The sequence below is a fragment of the Typopeltis vanoorti genome, chromosome 3 (assembly GCF_054136105.1).
Source record: "Typopeltis vanoorti isolate ZY-2024b chromosome 3, IOZ_Tvanoo_1.0, whole genome shotgun sequence".
In the NCBI taxonomy this organism is placed as follows: domain Eukaryota; kingdom Metazoa; phylum Arthropoda; class Arachnida; order Uropygi; family Thelyphonidae; genus Typopeltis; species Typopeltis vanoorti.
This window is the reverse complement of record NC_143551.1, coordinates 113,875,173-113,890,544: the sequence shown is the minus strand read 5'-3', so window position 1 is coordinate 113,890,544 and position 15,372 is coordinate 113,875,173. Positions and strand designations below refer to the sequence as shown.

The 15,372-nt window shown below is 35.8% G+C and overlaps 1 protein-coding gene across 2 annotated transcripts in view; it reads right to left on the bottom strand.

Annotated features, from left to right (window-relative positions):
* ScsbetaG (Succinyl-coenzyme A synthetase beta subunit, GDP-forming) overlaps nucleotides 1-15,372 on the bottom strand; it is a 260,513-nt gene that overhangs the window by 126,775 nt on the left and 118,366 nt on the right. For both annotated transcript variants that reach the window (XR_016550662.1, XM_090415888.1), the window contains exon 8: nucleotides 8,517-8,678. Coding sequence is in view for 1 of the 2 variants with exons in the window: in XM_090415888.1 (XP_090272014.1) it covers nucleotides 8,517-8,678 (162 nt within the window). In the remaining variant the exon portion in view is untranslated. The remainder of the gene's footprint in view (nucleotides 1-8,516; nucleotides 8,679-15,372) is intronic.

Here is a 15,372-nt window from a genome sequence, read left to right as displayed (position 1 = left end):
CTATTATATAATATATATAATATATATTAAACATATTATACAAGGAGAATTTGTGTTTCTTCAGCAGCACCTTGATATCATAAATAGTTAGGTAAAACCCATGATAATTCTGTAGGATATCTGTATTAAAATTCAGATATCCCACAAGTTAAAAATATATAAATTATTTAAAGTTAGAAGTTAATAATAAGATTTCATTTTGTAAGGTAGTTAAATGTTTGTTTCTTTTTGAATGTCACAAGCAAGATGTTTTTGAGATATTGTATTTGTCTTTGGCTGCTGAAGTCTTGATTGTGAATTTGAGCTAGAGTTTAATTGTGATTTTGTATGAGCTGTCAAAAGTTTTGTAATGTTGGTGCTGTTTATTTGTGCAGACAAATGTTGTTTACAATATGTTGTCAATAGCGAGAGAAACGAAAGTCACCACTATATTATCCAAAGTGATTAAATGAGCTTATCTCAGTGTGATAAGACTGTAAAATGAAAAACTGTTATAATTTCTGCTGTTTCAATATGAAATGATAACTAAACTTTTCTGTACTGTGAAGAAAGAACTTCATCATTTCAAGTCCAATGTTGGAATGTGGTAATGGCAGCACATGATTGGTAGACTTGAGTGGAAAGTTCTCAGTAGTACACTTCTGAGCATACATACATAGGAGAGAAAACAACATTCATCAGAACCGACATACCATGCCAGAGACTGCAAACCCTTGAATCCCCCATTGTTTGATCTACTTTGGTTCAAAATTTCTCTACCAAACCAACCTGTCCTTTTCATATGCTCCCTCTATTGCTCTCCAAACGCCATCAACCACTCTAACCTTTTCAACTCTCTCTCTCTCTCTCTCTAAAGCTCAACTTTCTGCAGATCCTTGTTGAGGACTTCAATGTCCACAACTCACATTGGCTTCCCTTTTCCCGTTTCATCAATAAAGCAGACAGGGATCTAAGATAGGTCATTGCTGATGACACCTCAGCATCCCTGCCTGCTTTACCTAACTAAAATACCTAACATCCCCCCTTCAAATTGCAAACACACTTGACCTCTTCCTAACAAGCCCCCCCCCCCTTTCCAGATATACTGTGGGTTGTCGGTTCTCCTCTTGGTAACTTTGGACCACAATCTCATACAAGTCTCTTTTGCCACAGAACTACCTTCATCCACCAGTTCACAGTCTCGTGTCCTTTGGTACCACAAGGGTGCCAACTGGGAGGACCTCAGTGACTTCTATTCCTCCTTCTCAAGGTCTGACTACTGCTTCAGTTCTTCTGATCCAAACATCTGCTCAGACCAAATAACTGAAATCATCCTCACAGGAATGAAGGCTTCAAACTCTCAGCCACCATCCAAGCATTGGTTTTCAAAAAAGTGTGCCAATGCTGTGAAAGAAAAAAAAAACCTCTACTTACCACAGATGGCTCAAGAACAAAATTCCAGCTGTCCACTCTGCAGCTCGCAACAGTTGTATAAGAATCATCAAGTTTAAGTCAGACTTTGAAAGGGCTAAATGCTGCAAACTCACCTCCTGCCCATATAGTAGTTGTACCTTTTTTTCCCTTGCAATCAGGCGCAACTTCTGCCCACCCAGGTTTCCGGCACTCTTACATCTGGATGATACTGTAGTTACCTCACCTAAAGCCAAGGCCAACTTACTGGCATCACTTTTCTCTTCCAATTCTTGTATTGAAGACCAGAGCAAAGTTCTCTCCACTTTACCAAGAACGGCTCCATTCATGTCACCCTAGTCTTCCGACAAAAAGAAATCTGAAGAATCCTAAATAAACTAGACACAAACATGGCATTTGGTCCAGTATCTCACCTGTTATGTTAAAAAATTGTGTCCCAGAACTAACACCTATCCTGTATCACCTCTTCAATCTATCTTATTCAACTAGCACCTATCCTACAACATGGAAACAGGTCCACATCCAACCCATCCCAAAGAAAGGTGATAAAAGTCAACCAATGAACTACCATCCAATTGCTCTCACTTCTGTTCTCTCTCTAAAGCTATGGAGTCACACCAAGTAATCAGTGACCAGCAGTATGAATTCCACCACTCACAATCTACAGCTGATCTTCTTGATTACACCACTCACCTCCGGACTCAGGCCATGGAAAATGGAGAAACTCACGTGGTTGTCCTCGACATTTCAAAGGCATTCAATTGGGTTTGGCACAGAGAATTACTTAACAAACAGCCATCCTATGGTCTGCCTTCCTTACTCTGCAACTGAAATGCCAACTTTCTCACCAATAGCTCACTACATATCATGGTGGATGGTTTACTCTCCTCAGATTTTTCCACCAATGCAGGAGTACCCTAGGGATCTGTTCTTTCATCCACTCTCTTCCTCTTGTATATAAATGACCTGCTCTCTCAGACTTCCAATCTCATCCATAGCTTTGCTTATGACAGTACACTCCATTCCTCCATTTCATTTGACAAACCTTGTAGTGCTCAAGTATTAGAATCCTCAAGTTCTACCACAACCAGTGACTTGAACTCAGATCTCCAAGCTATATCTCAGTCGGCAGGGACAACCTTGTAAACTTCAACGCCACCAAAACTCAGACCGGTCTGATCTCTCACAAGAAAGAGCTCACATGCCCCCCCCCCCCTACCGTCAGTAATACTATGATATCTAAGTATGACCAGATTTCTCTTCTTGGACTGACCTGCACCTCAAATCTTTCCTGGCACAACCACATTTCAACTATAGCTTCTGCAGCCACCAAAAAACTTGGTGTATGAAAAAGTACACCAAAATATTCTTTGCATAGAGTTAACAGCTGTGAATCTGTTAACTCTATGCAAAGCCCAAATCACCTAGTCATGGAATATCACTCCCATATTTGGGGAGGTGCACCAAAATCCTCTCTACGATTGCTTGATTCTGTTCAGAAGAGGGCAATCAAGCTAATTAATGACCCCTCTCTCTCTCTCTCACACACCCACCCACTTCAATCCCTCTCTCATACAGATTCAGTTTCTACCTTGTGCCTCTTCCATAGATACTTTCATGGACAGGGCTCTGCTGAATTGGAAACTATTATTCCTCCTCTCCTCCAAAATCATTAGAACAAGAGTAACTACTAACCAACACCCCTTTTACAGTCCATCTTGAAACTCACTGAACCAACTTCACCGCCTTCTCGTTCATTCCATCTACTTCAGTCCTTTGAAACAGTCTTCCCCACTCTGCCTTCCCCAGAGATTATAACCCTCAGCTTTTCAAGCAAAATGTGAACAATTTCCTCCTTTCTTCTATTCCTCTTGTCCACACGCACAGCACTAATGTGCTATGGTCATGTGGCCTTTCGTGTGTCATCATCATCATCATCATCATCAAATTCCTGTCATGTACCCTCAAGGGGTGTACAGGATATGACAGTACTACATGAAAAAAATTACATCATTACTAACTTCCTATCTACAATTTTCCTCCAAATCAGTCTGTTACTTGTCAAGACTCCAACATTATCAGATCTTATATTTCTATCGTCTAAGGCACTTTGTACCGTATCAGTCCACCTATATCTTGGTCTTCCTCTGGGTCGTTTTCCTGCCAACCTGGCAGAGAACACTTGTTTTGCTAATCTTTCCTCTCCCATTCTATTTAAGTGACCATACCATTTGAGATTAGCTCTGCTAACGCATTCCTGGATGCTGACAATGTCAAGTTCTTTCCTAATATCCTCATTTTTAATATGATATTGCCATTGATGCCATCTGTTCACGCCTCTAATCTTTCTCAGGACTCTCATATCTGCGGTCTCTAGTCTTTGGTCAAGTGTTTTACTTCTGACCCAGCTCTCAGATCCATTAGTTAAAATTGGTTTGAACACAGTCTTGTATAGAGCTAATTTAGTGTTCCGACTAATTTCTTTCTTATTCCATATGAATTTATTCAATTGACTTCCCACGATACCAGCTTTGCTGATTCTGTTGTCTATTTCTATATTTAGTTTACCATCTTCAGTAAAAATTGTGCCTAAGTAGCTGAAATGTTTTACTTGTTCCACAGGTTCTCCATTCACAACACAGTTGACATTTTCAATGATTCTGCCTATTTTCATTGTCTTTGTCTTTTTATTGCTGACCTTCATACCATATCTATTACAACAGCTATTCAATTTAGTCAGAGAATCTTGCAGACTTGTAGCGGATTTATTTAGAAGTATAACATCATCCGCATAAAGCAAAGAGCTGACATTAACATCTCCAATTTTGATATCAGGTTGAATACCACATTCCTTCATAATGTGATCCATATAGATAATGAATAACAGAGGGGATAATGTACATCCTTGTCTCACACCAGATTTAACATTAAACCATCTTCCTGTACTTCCTTCAATTCTAACTGCTGACTTGCAACTCAAATAAAGACTAAGTATTGCTTGATATAATGCCCCATTGACACCATATAACTGCAGCGTATTGAACAGCTTCTCTCTTGGCACCTTGTCATATGCCTTTTCCAAATCGACAAAACTTAAATACAGATCTTTGTTATATTCCCATGCTTTCTCGACTATTTGTCGTAAAGTGAAGATCTGATCCTGACAGCCTCTATTTGGCCTGAATCCAGCTTGTTCTTCACCAAGCTTTTCTTCCACAATTTTTCTCAACCGTTTCTCAAGTATACTTGCATAGATCTTGCCAGGAACACTCAGTAGGGAAATACCTCTGTAATTCTCACATTCAGTTTTATTTCCCTTTTTATATATGGGTACTATGAGAGCTCTACTCCAATCATCGGGAATTCGTCCCTCTGTCCAGGCTTTCTGAACTATGCAGTGCAGCCACTGTAAGACTCTTATACCACCATACTTCAGCATTTCTGGTCGAATATCATCTACTCCTGCTGCCTTTCCACATTTCAAGCCTTTGATGGCTTTTTCTACTTCAAGTATGGATATGTATTCCTGACTGCATGCCTGGTCAGTGTTTTTTACCACTGTGCTGTCATCACTGCTTGTTTCATTTAGCAGTTTTTCAAAGTAATTACTCCATACTTCAAGGATATCTTTTTCTCCTGTTTTCATGTCACCTTTATCATCTCTAATTCCTTTTACAGCACTCTTTCCTCCATTCCTAAGCTTCTTCAACAACCTCCAGAATATTTTGCCACCTTCTTGATATTTATTTTCTATATTCTTGCCAAAGTCCTCCAATGACTTTTGTTTAGCTAGTTTTACACACTGTTTAGCTTTCTTACATTTGTCTCTGTATTCTGTAAGAGTAAAAGCTGACTTATTTGCCAGGAACTTTTGATATGCTTTCTTCTTTTCCTTCACTGCCTCTTTGACTTCCTGTGTCCACCAGGGAGTTCTAATTTTTTTATCCTTGCACACAACCTCACCACATGCCTCTCTGGCAGAATCAATCAATGTTTCCTTCAGAGTTTGCCACTGAATCTCCAAGGTTTGATTCCTGTTCTCAAACTCTTTCATTTTCTTTTCAATAATATTTCTGTATTTTAGTCTACAGTTCACATCTGAGAGCTGCTCAACTTTTATTCGCTTTAAAACTTTCTTACATGTTATTCTTTTCAATATGAAATTCAATTTTATCCTGCTCAAGACTAAATAGTGATCACTTCCAATTTCAAATCCTCTGTACACTCTGGTGTCCTGCACCAGGGAGAAAACATCACTATCAACAATAACATAGTCAATGAGACTTTTCTTATTCCTAGCCTCTTCTCTCCATGTGAATTTGTGCACATTTTTATGTTGGAACATGGTGTTAGTAATAACCAGTCCGTGTCCTGAGCAGAAATCCAACAGATATTTGCCATTATTATTAGCTTTGCTCTTTTCTCCAAATTTTCCCAAAATATTTTTGTATGTCTCACAATCATTTCCTACTCTACTATTTAGATCCCCAACATGGACCAACTTTTCCTTTTTCATTGTGTCAGTTGCTTTTTTCTAAAGCCTCAAAAAATTCCTCCACTTCTACCTTAGTAGAACCTTCTGTGGGACCATAGACACAAATAAGTCTCATTGTCCAGTTCCCCATTCTCATATTTGCCCACATTACTCTACTTGAGACTGACTGCCATTCAAGAAAATTAGCCTCATATTTTGTGTTGAATACTATGGCTACTCCTTCTTTTCCTTGATTGTCATTGCCTGAATATAACATTTTGTATTTATTGCTCAGAAAGATCTCACCAGTTTTGGTCTTTTTTGTTTCAGTCACCCCTATTATGTCGATCTGGTACTTATCTAATTCCTCAGCTAGCTCCATTTCTTTGCCATTCAGGCTTCTTACGTTGATAGTACTGATCTTTAACTCTGGTGATGTTGAGTTGGGGTTTGTTTTCAGATTTGTTCCAGTAGCTGACTTTTCGCTGTTCGCCCTGGTTCCCTGGCGAAAACAACGGGGCCTTGTTTAACCGGGCGACGCCCCAGCCGGCATGAAATTTTGTCATGTTGTACCATCATTTTTTATTTTGGTTTAACCAATAAGAATACAATTTGGTCGGCTAAATCCCAAATTGCCAGCCCATCCTCGTTTGTTCAGTATCAAAGTAGATACCCAACAGGGTGCACCACGAGAAGGTGAGGATTGGACATTAGGTCAGAAGCCCTGGTCGGTTCTCCGCATTCCTTTAAAGGCTATGTGGAGGTCTCCTCTCAGTTATACAGCTTTGACCCTTAAGCACCCCTTTCGTGTGTGGATCAGATATATATATACATATATATATATATAAAATAAATAAATAAACAAAACCCTTTTGGGTGTTTATAATGCTGTGCATTATTTGGTATCAAGGCAATTAATGTGAAGTCATTAGCCTCTATATACAAGTAACCTAGTCATGAAGATACTCCACTTTATTTGCTTACACTAGGATAAAAGTTTATTAGACCTTTATTCAAGTGTAAAGGTCACACATATTCACAAGAATAAATAATAATTTTCATTACTGCAAATATTTTAACCAGAAACTAACTGGTCATCATCGGTGTATCAACATAATCACAAGATGAAGCTGGAACAAAGAAAAACTCTACTTAGGTAAAGGATTAAACAAGAATATAATGTCTTGGCATTTTTACCTTAAATTATACTTTACATGCTTCATTTATATGATTTAAACTAAATCCAATATGGTCTCTTTGTTTCTTCTTAGCCTTAATTTCAATTTAACTTCAGCAATCAATCAATCAGTCAATATCATTCATTCATGATCTGCTCCATAGTTTGCACCGGGGTTGTTTATGCTGCTTTGATAGCACTTCTCTGCCTTATGTTAACATCTATCTCATTTCTATATTCACCATTATGTGAAGTCCATGAAAATAAGTGTTTGCATGTTTGCAATAAAAATATTGTTGTTGACACAAAAGTCCAACATCTTTTCTCCTGCTTCATTTCTCAGTACTAAACCAAATTTTCTAGCGATGCACCTTTCTTCTTTTTCCTCCCACTTTTGGTTTTCAATTACCTAATATTCACAGAAAATTTGCCTTATCAATTCTGTACACTATGCTATATACTGCAAAATTCTTGTACACATGTATGATGTGGCATATTCACTAAATATACAGGCATATTCACTAAATATGCCTGTATTCTGATTTGGATTATTCTGCAAGACATTGGGTTGTATCCCAAAATATATTTCTCATATTCTCTGTTAACTGTGGATGCCACTCCATTACTTCTAAAACTTTCATGTCCAGGTTAAGTAATCCTAAAGTCATCAGTATCAAAGTGATCTATTCTGTCTATCTGTTTAGTAATTCCTAAAATCCTAAGTTCTTATTTCTTTCTTTACTAGTTTGTTTTCCTTGATACATATTTCTTACATTCATGTTTCTATTTTATGTAAATCAATAAAGTGGAGGCATTATGTTCTCTATCAGGAGACAAACTTCCTGAAGGCTTTAATTCTGCTTCATTATTCTTAATTTCATTGGTAGTTTCCCATCTCTTATTCCCTAGTAATCATTTTAATGCCTTTTGCCTTGGGTGTCCTATCTTTTCCAGCATCATATTTTAATATCTTAAGTCTCTATTCTTAAGATTTTCTTGACAAATTATATATAGAAATGGTTCTGTGTTTGTGGTGCAATTTAGTCTTAGGGATCACTGCCTATTTACGATGGGAAGCACTACCAGGAGAAACTTGTAATTCTTCAGACAGCACAGCTAGTTTTGCCCTACCATATCTTACTTGGGGAGGACTTGGAGTTATAGTACTATTGATATAAACTTTTAGCATTTGTGTATTATGTGCTAATTGATATTCTTGAGTAACAAGAGAGTTGTTCTGTAGAAGAGTTTTACATGTTCCCCAGCCTAAGCCTAAATTAAGTCCTAAATTCTTGTCCACTGAACATAGAAAGATGAAGATGACTCTAGAAAATTCATTTATTGCTTTAGTACCATAAAAAAAGATCTGATTAGTAATTATAAAGACAAACTAGAGATAAAAAGATAAACTATAAAACAAACTGCATTTTAAGTAAATGGTAACTTTTTACATACCTAAGCAAGCAATATTCCCATCCATTCCAATGTAGTTTAAGTGATACTTTGCAGCCTCAACTTCTCGCGGATCATTCTCTGCTTGGTCATCCATAGCAAAAATTTCCTTTTGCCGGAAGTCAGCATTATCATCAAAATTAATCTTGGCATCAAAGCAAACAACTATTTTTTTGGGGGGGAGGGGTAGAAAGAGAGAGCAGTTTAGTATTGCATGGTGGTTAAGATGAAAATATATAGCAGTGATACTTCCCAACCTTACTATGCAACTATGTATAATATTATCATTAATAATGGCTTTTTACTGTTCCTAAATTATTATTATTATTTTATTTATTTATTTATTTTTGACATAATTCCTGATTTAACATTTTTCTGAAACAACATTTCTGCATGTTAAGTCCTCAACTTTATGGTTGGTTGGATAGCGATATGCTATTTTATCAGGGAACGATTATGAAACAAGGTGGTTTCCCATTGCCTTCCTTGCCCCAAGTACTTAAAATTGTAGACGTGTTTGCCTGTTCTGGAGGACCAAAAACCCGAGTTTCCGGGTTAAAAGAAAAAAAAGACCCTACCTCTGTATGAAACTGGCTAACCCACCTTTAGTTGAAAGAGACCAGAACAGGCAAACACGTCTACAATTTTAAGTACTTGGGGCAAGGAAGGCAATGGGAAACCACCTTGTTTCATAATCGTTCCCTGGTAAAATAGCATATCGCTATCCAACCAACCATAAAGTTGAGGACTAAAGTTGAAGTTCCTCACATCATGGACGGGAATCAAACCCAGGTCTTTCTGGCCAAAGGGCTTTGTCTGAACTGACTGAGCTACGGAAGCTCCATTTTTGTATATACTAAACACACACACACACAGACACACAAAAAAATAAAATAAAATCAGGACCAGACTACATCAAGCTACATGAGAAATTTTATTTAGTAAATTAGTATATAAATATAGTCACCTCTCATTACAACCAAACATTATAACAAGATACTAAAAAATCTCAACTAAATTATTCTAAATGAAATTCAGTATAGCAAATTAGAGATGTAGTTCCCATTGAGTTTGCAATACAAAGAGCTGAACATATAGAATTACTATTAACTATGTTCTGGGATAAATAATAGTGTTATTACTGGACGCAATGAGATTATTATTTTTATAATTATCTCAAAAAAATCCTGACAATACTTCGTCTTGGATAATTAGCTAATTATTTAGGGGGAAAAAAAGGGGGGGTCAACTGATGTTTGTGTTTAGAAATAAGTTTCTTGTAATGACAGTATTTCTGATAATGCATGGGCTTGCTCTGCGCTTGCCTCAGTATTGCATCTTGAAAGTCACGGCCCTATTTAAATAATAGGATAATGGCAGTAAATTGAATATGCTATTTAGTAAAGAAGATTTAAAAAAATCCATATGCTTTAACAAGCAACATAAATTAATGCTCACCCTAAAGAAACTGCACTATATATATATATATATATATATATATATATATATATTCATTTTAATATAAACTGACTAAAAATCCGAGAATTATAACAAATTGAGATTTATTTGAAAACGCAACATGTTTCGTCGGGATTGACTTCGTCAGGCGTTAAGAACATAGAAAGCTATTAAAAGACACTGGAAAAAAAAAAAAAAACATTGAGACACTCTAAAGCTATACAATTATAAAGCTATAATATTCGACTGTAAATTACAGTTATTATGAACTTGAGCTATAGTCCGTGTTAAAGTTCTATTGTTGTACACTTGTGTGTGTGTGGAACCACACGATCTCCAGTATCTGATAGTAGAGCTGAAAGAGTCAGGCAAATTATAGCTGAGATTATTGTTCATATGAAGAGGGTCCAAGATAATTTCTTTTGACTCGACAATGCGCTGTTCTACCTCATCGTGGCAAATGTGTAGGTTTGAAGTTGTCGTCCAATTTACTTCATGTTGGCGGCTTTCGTTGTTCGTGTTTACTGAAAATAGGACATGGCCTGATAGGGCAGTAGCTCTGGTTCTCTTGTAAGCAATGTCTCTCTGGTGTTCTTTGAGACGTAGGAGGATAGATTTCTCTGTTTGGCCATAGTAAGGTTTTCCGCACTCGCATGTGACTTTGTATATGCCTGGGAATTGTAGAAGGTTGTGAGATTGTTTGTAGTTGCTGAAACTTGATCTTATTTTTGGAAGAGTCGAGAAGCATATTTGTATGTTAAATTTCTTTAAGATTCTCTATTCTCTACTCAGTTTTTTGGATAGTGTGCTGATATATGGCAAGGAGATATAACCTTTGGAGTCGTCCTGGGTCTCTACGTTGCTACGTTGATGGTGGGATAATTGTTTGTTGATGCTTTTTAAAGAGTAGCCATTGCTTTTAAAGGTCCATTTAAGATGTTGTAGTTTCTTTTTTAGTTCTTCTTCATCTGACAGTACAGATCTTGCACGATTCGGAAGAGTTGATATAATACCCAACTTTTGTGCTGGATGGTGATGTGAGGATGCATGCAAATATCTCTCCGTGTGTGTTGGCATTCTAAATATAGAGACTTTTACTGATTCAGGCATCTTGGTGAGTTTAATATCTAGGAAACAGAGGGAACTATTTTATTCAATTTCCATGGTCAATTTGATATCCTGATGGAGGTTGTTTAAGTGGTTGAGAAACCTGTGAAGATTCTCAATACCATGCTCCCATATGAGGAATATATCGTCCACATATCTAAGCCAAATTCTTGGTTTTAAACTAAAAGAGGAGATTGCCTTTTGTTCAAAATCCTCGAAAAAAATGTTGGCTAATATAGGAGAGAGGGGGCTTCCCATAGCTAATCCTTTGACCTGTTTATAAAGTTTATCTTCGAATTCAAAATAGCCAGAGTTTACACAGTGAGATAGTAGAGAGAACATTTTATTCGAAATCTTGTTCTTTAAAATATGGAGAACTTCTTGTGTCTGAATGTTGGTAAAGAGTGCTACCACGTCAAAGCTCACCATGATGTCAGAAGATTTGAGTTTTAAGTCCTTGATTTTAGAGACAAAATCGTTGAGTTTTTAATATAAGAAGAAGATTTTCCCTCATAAGCTTTTAACGATGACGCCAGATATTTAGATAAACAGTATGTGGGTGAGTCAATGCTGTCTACTATAGGTCTTAGTGGATAGTTTTCTTTATGTACCATAGGGAGACCATATAACCTTGGAATGAGTGGGCGTAAAGAATGGATGGAAAGCTGTGTATTTCGTGGAATTTCTGTGGGCTTTTGTAGGAGATTATTGGTTCTATTGTGTATTTCTCTTGTTGGATCCCTCTCAATTTCCAAATAACTATCTGACTCTAACAATGTTAAGATTTTTTCTCAGTAGTTTATTTTATCTAGAACTACAGTTGCATTCCCCTTATCAGCTTTTAAGATGACGATGTCCTTATTAATTCTTAGATTTTTAATTGCAAGTCTCTCACCAGGGGATATATTATCAGAAGGAGGTTTTGCATTGTTGATTGCAAGAATTGCTTCTATGCAAAGTAAACTCGCGTCTGCGGTAGGAAGTAGCGAAGCTGCTTTCTCCATCTTAGTTAAAAATTTAACTAAGATAGAGAAAACACGGACTATAGCTCAAGTTCATAATAACTGTAATTTACAGTCGAATATTATAGCTTAATCGACCAACCTTTCGCCAGCAAAGGTTGGTCGATTGGTAGAGCCTCTGCTACTAATGGCTCAGTTAAGTAAGTTTGAGCGCGGTTAGTAGTTGGAAGGGGACCAATCGTTCGATGCTGTTGGCACACTCTCCCTCGATGAGTCTTTGGACTCCCTGGAGGTGTCAAATAATAATAATAATAATAATAATTTATAATTGTATAGCTTTAGAGTGTCTCAATGTTTTTTTTTTTTTTTTTTCAGTGTCTTTTAATAGCTTTCTATGTTCTTAACGCCTGATCAAGTCAATCCCGACAAAACATGTTGCATTTTCAAATAAATCTCAATTTGTTATAATTCTCGGATTTTTAGTCAGTTTACATTAAAATGAGCATATCCAACCTCCGAGCTAATAGTAATAGTCATATATATATATATATATATATATATATATATATATTTATACAAATATATATATATTTGATGCCACAGATTTACTTGGTTATATGACATACTTGAAGAAATTTAATGACTAGAAGCTGAGATACCAAAATATAAAAAACTATTTATTATTTGAATGCACAACTAGTTTTTTCTTCTTAAAAGACTTCATCAGGTGCTAACATGAAAAGAGAAATACAAAAAATATATATTACAAGAGAACAACAGCTTTAAATTAACTTGCAAACATATTGCTGACATTTGAAGGCATTCTGGATGCCATATTATTGTTGAGCATGTTCACACGGACACAATCTCATGTATGCCAAAGTTGGATAGCTGAAGAGAGACAATCAGATAGGTTATAGCTAAGGTTAGTATTAAGATGGATTGGACTGAAGACAATTTTTGTTGATTACAGAATTCTTCTTCAAGCTTATCATAGCATCTAAAAATGTTTTCTGAATTGTTTCAGATCACTGGATAAGTGACAGAATCTTTATCATTAGGGTGAGCAGAATTAATAATGTGATTTGATAGTATGCTGGCTCTAGTTCAATCATATGTGATTGCAGTTTCTCCAAATACAGTAAACTCTGGGATACTTTAGGCTGTCATGCTTCAATTTAGGTATACTAAGTGAGGAATGAAGTTTGGATAGAGGTATAGAAGTGTGAATTTTAAATTTCTTGAGAATTTTAGTTAACTTAGTGAAACAGAGTTAACTTAAGATAATATTGATGTAAAAGCCTTTTACATCAATATTATCTTCAATATAGTGAGCAGGTGGACTAAATAGCAGCTTAGTAATAGTCTATTTAGGATAACTGTTTTTCTGACGAGATCACGAAAGAACTACAGTTTCTTCTTACAACCTTTCAGAAAAACAGGATATGGAAATAATAATAGGAAAATTTGGGACTGATGAAAAAGGTGATAGATTCCTTGAATTCTGCAAGACAATAGGATTGGTAATTACTAACATTTTATTTTTTCATAGAGATAGTCATAAATAAACATGGACTTTACCCGACAGTAAAACTAAAAACTGTATTGATTATAACTTAGTCAACAAAAAATATGGATTCTAATCATTAAATTCTATTAGCAAAAATAAAGGCTTAAATTCAAAACAACCATTAGTAGGAAAAGACCTGTAAGGCTTGACACCTCAAAATTACGACTCCAGCATACAAAATATGTTTCATAAAAATATGAATTAAAAATTATAAAATGTGAGCCTTAACTCTAGAAAACACAGAAAAATTTTGAGAAAAAAGAAAAAATGCAAACATTACACCATGCAAAAATATAAAATAAACATTGCAAAAATAAAAGAGAGACCTGTAAGGCTTGACACCTCAAAATTACGACTCCAGCATACAAAATATGTTTCATAAAAATATGAATTAAAAATTATAAAATGTGAGCCTTAACTCTAGAAAACACAGAAAAATTTTGAGAAAAAAGAAAAAATGCAAACATTACACCATGCAAAAATATAAAATAAACATTGCAAAAATAAAAGAGAGACCTAATAATAACTGTCTTACTACTGAAATAATAGCTCTGTGGAAAATGATGAAGGAAAAACTTTTTATTCAGAGTACACCTCTAGAAAATCACATCAGATAAATTGAAAAAGCAGATATATGTCAGAATGCAACTATCAATCATAGTACAAATATATAACACAATAAAAACTTTCAAAAATACACAAACCTATACTATATAAACCTATATCACATTGTTATCTGAAAATTATGAAAAAAAAAAAAAAAAGGTTTGGTAAAAGTGAGGAGACCCCCAAAAATATTTTAAAGATGGAAATAGATGCTGCAATCAGACAGATGAAAACAGATAAACTTTTGGTAAAGATGAAATACTGATAAAGTTTTGGAGGTATGGAGGAGAAGCAGCATGTTATTCAACCAAGTCTTAAATTCTCAGGAAATTTCTAATGACTGGAATTCCCATAAATAAAAAAAAAAGGCAGTATACACAAAATGCACAAATTACAGGTAAATCTCGCATAACGCGGTACTTATACAACACGGTTTCGATATAACGTGGTCTACAAATTGTAGTAACCTTGTTGAATGCTGTACTTATACAACACGGTTTCGATATAAGACGGTCACAAACTGTAATAACCCTTTATCTTTTCATATATTTTTCAATGCGCGACTTAAAAATCAAATTTTATCTTCGTTAAATTTGCGTCTGCCTGTATCGCGCATGTAGTTGTAAGTAGCGAATTTATATTAGGAGAAATACCCTTTAGCACGCATGTACGTCAATTGTTTACCGTATAAAGTATTTATTGTTGAAAATTGTCTTCGTTTTCTGCCAGGAAAGCACATTAAAAATCATAAGTGTGTTCATCTCAAGCTGAGCACTTTGTTTTTTGGTGAGTTACATACAATATATAGTGCTTTTTTTTTATGTAAAAAAAATATTTTTATAGTAATGGCCATTTAGAGCACTTTTGTGATATGGTTGAAAACGAAATTAGTGAATTAATTGATGGGGAAATTGATTTAAATGAGGAGGAACTGGTACAATTAATAGATGACGTCGAATCAAATGGCAGGAAAGTTCTGCCGAAGATTCTGATTGTGATGAATCCGTTAAAGAATTCAGTTTAAAGAAATTAGCAGAAGGATTGGACTTGGCAAGAAAGTTATTTTATTGATAATGATCTCCCAATGGAGCGCTCCGGAAAATTCACGAGACCAGTGGCGCACCCAGTGGGGGGCCAAGGGGCCTGGGCACCCCCC